This window comes from Salvelinus sp. IW2-2015, unplaced genomic scaffold (genome assembly GCF_002910315.2).
Source record: "Salvelinus sp. IW2-2015 unplaced genomic scaffold, ASM291031v2 Un_scaffold3118, whole genome shotgun sequence".
NCBI lineage: Eukaryota > Metazoa > Chordata > Actinopteri > Salmoniformes > Salmonidae > Salvelinus > Salvelinus sp. IW2-2015.
This window is the reverse complement of record NW_019944408.1, coordinates 1-8272: the sequence shown is the minus strand read 5'-3', so window position 1 is coordinate 8272 and position 8272 is coordinate 1. Positions and strand designations below refer to the sequence as shown.

General features: G+C 49.1%; 1 protein-coding gene across 1 annotated transcript in view; it reads right to left on the bottom strand.

Annotated features, from left to right (window-relative positions):
• The window catches only part of LOC112075377 (5-hydroxytryptamine receptor 2A-like), a 23958-nt gene extending 16454 nt beyond the window's left edge, over positions 1 to 7504 (bottom strand). The window contains exon 1 of the mRNA XM_024142386.2: positions 7312 to 7504. Within this exon, the coding sequence (XP_023998154.2) occupies positions 7312 to 7435 (124 nt within the window). The 5' untranslated portion in view covers positions 7436 to 7504. The remainder of the gene's footprint in view (positions 1 to 7311) is intronic.
• Positions 7505 to 8272: the final 768 nt, after the last annotated feature.

Here is an 8272-nt window from a genome sequence, read left to right as displayed (position 1 = left end):
AGCACACCAGAACGCAAAAGCCCCCGCATTGGACTAGCTAAAATTTTTCGACAACACACGCTCGGCTACGAACCACATAAAAGCCGATGATCCTGCAAAGAGATGAGATCGAGGGATAGCGATTAGCGTCGCAAAGCCCAGCGTGTGTGGAACTCTTACTGCATATCGGGACCGAATCCATGGATCAATAAGGTGTATGTGGTCCGGAGAGCTGGGGAGGTACGGGGAGTGTGTATGAAATATAACGATGTGAGACGGTTGACGCGAGAGTACAGTTGGGGCGAAGTAAGAATTCTGGCTCCGCCTTTAACTTTTTCCAAATTTGTGCTTAACCTAACGCACACGCCGTACTAATTTTTTAAGGATGTATTTTAAAGAAGATAATGTTAAAAGGTTTAATGTCGTTCATCAACTCTACCAAACACTACTCGGGAAAACAGTTTTTTTTTTTCAGAGGTTTTTGCAAATGATTCAGATGCGAAGCGTCACTATAAAACTAATATTTAAACATAAGACTATTTACTAGATATTCCAGACCCTTGCTATGAGACTCAACAAGTTGAACCTGTGGTCAAATTCAACTTGATTGGACATTGATTCTGAAAGGCACACCATGTCTAGTAAGGTTTCCCACAGTTTAACAGTGCCCATCTGTGCAGAGTATATAAAAACAAGCCATGAGAGTCGAAAGGTCCGAAACTGGACCCGTAGAGCCCGAGCACAGGATCTGGCTGTCGTCAGCACAGATCTGGATCCAGCCAACACCTAAGGGTACAAAAAACATTCTGCAGCATTTGAATGGGTCCGGCCAAGAGCACAGTGGATCTCCATCATTCTTAATATGGAAGAAGTTTTGGAACCAACCTAAGACTGGCCACCGCCTTGACCAATACGTGAAAGCACCGATACGGGCAGGAGAAGGCGCCGTTGGTCCAAGGGAGTTGTGACACAAGAACCAGAATGGTTGCTCTAGCACAGAGCCCTCTAGAAGTTTCCTCTGTGGAGATTGGGACACCCTACCAGAAAGGGACGCAACCATCTCTGCAGCACCGTCCACCACAATCAGGCCTCTTTATGTAGAGTTGGCCAGACGCACGGGAGCCACTCCTCAGTAAAAGGCACAGCACAGCCCACTTGGATGTTCTGAACAAAGAAGGCACTTAGTAAGGAACTCTCGACGCTCAATTGTTATGCTAAGTCTGACAGAAATCTGTGTTAGAAGCATCTAGGTGCTTGCTGTATGAGGCCCTCCTGTTGGGAAGCAAGCACGCACATCAAATCAAACGTAAAACGTTGACTTCAGATTCTAGCAGCCGTGGAGCGGCCGGGTGCTGCAGACGTGTTCTATAGTGCCCTCGCCAATTTGTTGTGATATATCACAGGTATAACTGTTATACAATACCAAGTCCAAGTGTTGACACACCTACTCATGTGCAAAGGGTTGTTTTATCTTTGTACTATTGTTCTACTTTAGAATCAATAGTTGAGACATCAAAACTATGAATAGCACATTGAATCAATGTAGTACCAAAAACGTGTTCAACTAAAAAAGAATATATATGTATTTGAGGACTTCTTCAAATCGGAGCCGCGCGTTGCCTTGAGATGACAGGCTTTGCCTGTGGTTCATCTCTTTGATCCCGTAAGCTGCCTGTTGAAACTGCCATGACGGATGGACCATTACTATGTTTCATGTTGCACAAAGTTGGCGAGACGGTTGTCATCAGATTCCCTCATGTCTAGTTTCTGAGTTTCCGACCCTGGGCCAATACCTCTCTCTTTACGTAGTGTCTCTTATAGCACTGGTGTCATGCCAGGGGATGGTCTGTGTTATATAGCACTGTGTCATGTCCAGGGCGATGGTCTGTGTTTAATATAGGACGTGTGTCATGCCAGGGGTGTCTGTGCTAATCTACACTGAGTGCCATCCAGGGAGGGTCTGTTGTTCGTAATTATAGCAAGTGTGCCATTGGCCAAGTGGGAGGTCCTGTGTTAAATAGCATCATGGTGCCATGCCAGGGGAGGGCTCTGTGTTAATATAGCACTGGTGTCATTGCGCATGGGAGGGTCGTGTTTAATATAGACACGTGTTGCCATGCCAGGGGCAGGTCAGTGTTATATAGCATGTGTCTCATGCCAGGGAGAGGGTCTGTGTTAAATATCAGCACCTGTTCATGCCAGGATGGTCCTTGTGTTAATATATACGCGAGGTGTGTCATTCCACGGGAGGGTCTGTGGGTTATATACACATGTTATACATTTACATTACATTTAACGTCATTTAGCAGACGCTTCTTATCCAAGATGCAGAACTTAACAACATGGATGCATTCACTATGATATCCAGCTGGAACAACCACCTTACCAATAGCTGCATCCTTAAACTCTTTTACATGGGGGGCGGAGCGCGAGGAGGGTTTAGAAGGGATACTATTAATCCTATTCCTAGATTCCTAAAGAGTGGGGTTTCAGCGCGTGTCTCCGAAGTGGTTCTATTGACTCCCGTGACCTGGCGTCAACCGCGTGTCAGACAAAATACACTGGTAGAGGGAGTTTTGTCCACCGAGTTTGGTGCCAGAGCAGCGAACAGTTTTGACTGACTGTGGAAGCGGGAACTGTTTACTTCCTCAGCAGCGTGAGGGAGGCGAGCAGGGCCAGGAGAGAGGTGGATTGAAACGCAGTGGGAGCCCCTTCGTTTGGTGTGTAGGCCTGATTCAGAGCGTGAAGGTACGGAGGTGGCCGTTTCCCCTCACAGCCCCGTAGGGCAGAGGCACCGATGAGCTGCTTGTAGCGGATGCGAGCTGCAACTGGAGCCCATGAGAGAGCCGAGGAGGCGCGGCAGGGGCGGGGTGACGTCGAGAGAACTTGGGAAAGTGGACACACCAGACGGGCTGCGGCGTTTCTGATGACCTTAGCGGGTTTAATGGCCACCAGGCAGGCGACCCACAGCAAACAGCAGAAAGTTGCAGGCAGTAATCCAGACGGGAACGATGCACAAGTGCCTTGGGATTAGACCACTGCGCCGCTTCCTGCGTGACCACGAGGTCGCTACTCTAGCGAATGTTCTGTTATAGAGCAGTAAACCTACTAGGAACGGAGTCACCGCCTTGATGTTATTCTGAAACGACAGGTTTGTCCAGAATCACGCCAAGGTCCTTATCACTCTGGGAAGGACACCAATGCGACGTTGTTCAACGTGAGATGGCAGACGATCATGGAACGGGCAGCCTTTCCCCGGGAGAAGAGACAGCTCCGTTCTTTGCCGAGGTTTCAGCTTGAGGTCGTATCCCGTCATCGCACCGATTATGTCTGCAGACATTGAGAGGATCGAATTCACCACCTGCTTCATCAAGGGGAAAATGCCAGGGCATGGTCTGTGATTATTATAGCACTGTGCCATGCCAGGGAGGGTCTGTTGTTAATATAGACACTGTGCCCATGCCAGGGGAGGGTCTGTGTTAATATACACCTGTGCCATGCCAGGGAGGTCTGTGTTAAACATATAGCCACTGTGTCCATGCAAGGGATGGTCTGGTTAATAAAGCACTGTGTCATGCCAGGGGCGGTCTGTGTTAATATAGGAACTTGTCATGCCAGGAGGGTCTGTGTTAATATAAGCACTGTGTGTTCATGGCCAGAGAGGGTCTGTGTGTGACAGTGTAACTTTACGCGTCCCTCGCCTTCCCGACCCAGGCGCGAACCAGCGGACCCTCTGCACACAATCAACAACGTTCGCCCACGAAGCATCGTTACCATCGCTCCACAAAGGCCGCGGCCCTTGCAGAGCAAGGGAAACACCTACTTCTAGGGTTTCATACAGCAAGTAGTAACTATGAAAAAGCTATATACGCGTACCCGCTAACTAGCTAGGCCATTTCACATCCGTTAAACATATGGAACAGGACAGATGTTTATGTGCCCCTCTTTGTAGCCAGTCAGCAAATATTGCTCATGATTTGTCCTTGAGGAGCTTATTTTTTACTTATTCCGTCAGTGTTGTTTAAGGTTACTGGGATGTGATGACCTCTGCACAGAGGAAGCCATGCAGGAAGTGCGGAGAGACTGATTGATGACCTCATACACAGGGGAAGCCATGGTGCAGGGAATGTGGAACTGAATGTGACGACCTCTGCACAGCGATGGGAAGCCATGTGCAGGAAAGTGGAGAGCGTAATGGTGATGACCTCTACACAGAGGAAAGCATGTGCAGGAAGTGGGGAGACTGTAATGGACAGACCTCTGCACATAGGGGAACATGGTGCCAGGAAGGGGGAGACTGATAATGCGATGACCTCTACACAGAGGAAGCATGGTGCAGGAAGTGGGGAGACTGATAACGTGACGACCTTGCTACAGAGGGAAGCCATGTTGCAGGAATGTGGGGAGGACGTGTATGCTGATTGACCTCTACAGAGGGAAGCATGGTGCAGGAATGCAGAAAGGGGAGATGTAAGTGCGACGCCTGCACAAGAGGAAGCCCATGGTGCATGGGAAGTGAGACTGTAACTGTGACCGACCTCTAACAGAGCGGGGTAACGCATGGTGCAGGATGGGGGAACTTACTGTGATGACCTCTACAGAGGGAAGCCATGTGCAGGAGAAGTGGGAGGAACTGTAAATGTGATGACCTCTACACAGAGGGGAAGCCAGTGGCAGGAAGTGGGGGAGACTGTAAGTGTGATGACCTCTGCACAGAGGGAAGCCATGTGCAGGAATGGGGGAGACTGTGTAATGTGATGACCTCTACACAGAGGAAGCCATGGTGCAGGAATGGGGGAGACTGAATGTGATGATACCTCTTCACAGAGGGGAAGCCATGCTGCAGGAAGTGGGGAGACTGTAATGTGATGGACCTCTACACAGAGGAAGCCATGGTGCAGAATGGGGAGACTGTAAGTGAAGACCTCTACACAGAGCGGAAGCCATGGTGCGGAAGTGGGGGAGACTGTAATGTCGATGACCTCTACACAGAGGAAGCCATTGGTGCAAGAAGTGGGGGAGACTAACTGATGACCTCTACACAGAGGGAAGCCATGTCAGGAAGTGGGGAGACCTGTAACGTGTATACCTCTACACAGAGGGAAAGCAGATGGTGCAGGGAAGTGGGGGAGACTTACATGTGAGTGACCTCTACACCAGAGGGGAAGCCATGTCAGGAAGTGGGGGAGACTGTCAAATGTCTGATTATGACCTCTACACAGAGGGAAACCATGGTGCAGAGGAAGTGGGGGAGACTGTAATGGAACCTCTTACACAGAGGAAAGCCATGGTGCAGAAGGGGAGACTTAATGTATGACCTCTCACAGAGGAAGCCATGGTGCAGGAAGTGGGAGACTGTAATGTGATGCCTCTACACAGAGGAAGCCATGGTGCAGGAAGTGGGGAGACTGTAATGTGATGACCTCCACAGAGAAAGCCATGGGTCAGGAAGTGAGGGAGACTTGTAATGTGATGACCTCTACACAGAGGGAAGCCATGGTGCAGGAAGTGGGGAGACTGTAATGTGTGGACCTCTACACAGAGGGAAGCCATGGTGCAGGAAGTGGGGGAGACTGTAATGTGATGACCTCTACACAGAGGGAAGCCATGGTGCAGGAAGTGGGGAGACTGTAATTGATATCTACAGGGGATGCACTGTCGGAAGTAGGGCAGATTAGTTCTTTAGGACTGTAGTGACTGATTCCGCTTCATTTGTTCAAGGGTTTTCATACCATCTCATTTCAGTGCTAATTGAAATTGCTGCCAGGTCTGTTCTGTCCTAGCAGCTTGGTAACTTAGTAGGCCTTATTTACTTAGGTTTATTATAAACACAATTACCTAGAGATTGTTTAATTTTACTCTTTTCGTAAGTAGCTTCAGACTGAACATTACTCACTCAGTTGTGTGTTGGATGGTACAATATTTCCAGGTTTTGCCTCTGTGTTTTCTTCTGCAGGTTTTGGTCCCATAAGTTTTTCTTGATAAGCCTACTTGTAGTAAAGAATCCTCCAGATAATCAAGGTTTATGTTTTAATTTAATTTGATGAAGGTTTGATGTAGAGAGCAGTATCCTTTATAAGTCCTTGCACAACAATCCAAGTTTATCTACGATATTCCAGGAACTCATGACCTATCGCTCTCTCATCTCTCATCTCTCTATTCTCATCTCTCTATCTCTATTCTCTTTTGTCTCTATCTATCTGTCTATCTCTCATAGATGCTCTTCATGTCTATTTTTTATCTCTCTCCTCTATCTCTCTATCTTTCTTTCTCTCCTTCTCGTCATCTCTTCTCTTCTCTCTCTCTGTCTCTCATCTCTCTCTTCTCTCTCTCTATCTCTCTTCTCTCTCTCTCTCTCTCTCTCTCTCTCCTCTCTCTCTCTCTCTCTCTCTCTCTCGCCTCTCTCTCCTCTCTCTCCTCTCTCTCTCTCTCTCTCTCTTTCTCTTCTCTCTCTCTCTCTCTCTCTCTCTCTCTCTCTCTCTCTCTCTCTCTCTCTCTCTCTCTCTCTCTTTCTCTCTCACAGCAGCACCTAGATCTTCTACACAGATTCTGTCAGACTTAGGCCATAACAAAATTGTCCGAGAGTCCTTTAAGTGCCTTCTTGTCAAACTCCAAGTGGGCTGTCGTGTGCCTTTTACTGAGGAGTGGCTTCCGTCTGGCAACTCTACCATAAAGGCCTGATTGGTGGAGTGCTGCAGAGATGGTTGTYCTTCTGGAAGGTTGTCCCATCTCCACAGAGGAACTCTAGAGCTCTGTCAGAGTCACCATCTGGTTCTTGGTCACCTCCTTGACCAAGGCCCTTCTCCCCCGATTGCTCAGTTTGGTCAGGCGGCCAGCTCTTAGTGGTTCAAAACTTCTTCCATTTAAGAATGATGGAGTMCACTGTGCTCTTGCGGACCTTTAATGCTGCAGAATGTTTTTTTGTACCCTTCCCCAGATCTGTGCCTCGACACAATCCTGTCTCGGAGCTCTACGGGCCATTCCTTCGACCTCATGGCTTGGTTTTTACTCTGCCATGCACTGTTAACTGTGGGACCTTATATAGACATGGTGTGCCTTTCAGAATCATGTCCAATCAATTGAATTTACCACAGGTCAATTTTGAGTCTCATAGCAAAGGGTCTGAATACTTATGTAAATATAGTTTTTTATTTGTTATACATTTGCAAAAATCTTGAAAAAAAAAACTGTTTTCGAGTAGTGTTTGTAGATTGATGAGGATAATTTAAATTATTTAATACATTTTATARTAAGGCTGTTAGGTAGCAAAATTTGGAAAAAGTTAAGGAGCCAGAATTTTTCCCCAATGTACTGTCCATGTACTATACATACCTATTGATATGGTCCATACAGCTGCTATCTTCATCATGGCCTTGGTTCTAGAGTTGAAGCGGCTGTGCTCAATGGGATTCCTTATCGCCACATATCGATCCAGAGATATAGCACACAAGTGCATTATACTGGCTGTAGAGAAGAGAACATCCAGGTAGATCCAGATAGGACACAGAGCACTGGGCAGGGGCCACACATAGTCTGGATGGAGAGAGAGAGGGAGAGGAGGGGGGAGAGAGAGGGGGAGAGGAGGGGAGCAGCAGACGGGGAAGAGAGGGGACGACAGAGAGAAGGAGCGAGGGGAGGAGGCGGGAGGGAGGCGGGAGGGGAGAGGAAGGGGAAGGAGAGAGGGGGAGAGGGGAAGGAGCAGAGGAGGGGGAGAGCAGGGGAGAGAGCAGGGGCACGTCGAACTACAAGAGAAGAGGAGGGGCTGGCGAAGGTGGACGGGAGGCGAGAGGAGCAGGAGGGCGAGCGAGACTGGGGCGGGAGGAGGGGGAGAGGAGGGGGGAGAGAGTAGGAGGCACGGGCAGGGCGAGGCAGGAGCCGCGAGAGAGAGGAACTGGGGGCACTGCAGGTGAGGAGACGAGGGGAAGCGAGGGGGAAGAGCAACGGCGGAGAGGGACGGATTAGCGCGCCCGCAATGAGGTATGCGTGGACGAAGCATGACGACGAGGGAGAGGGGGGGAGGAGGGATGATGAGATCGAACTAGGTCATAGAAGGGCCCAAGGAGAGGGAGAAGACAGGCAGGGGCGACGAGGGAGGGGGGAGAGAAGGAACCGAGGGAGAGAGTAGGGCGGCAGAAGGGGAGAACGAGCGTAGAGAGACCGAGGCGGTAAGATGGGGAGAGGAAGAGAGGGGGAGAGACCGCGCAGTAGCACATTAGATACATATTAGGCCAAAGCAAGTAGGAGAAATGAAGACAAATATAACGAAAAGCAGTCTGCGCAGCCCTCTCTTTTT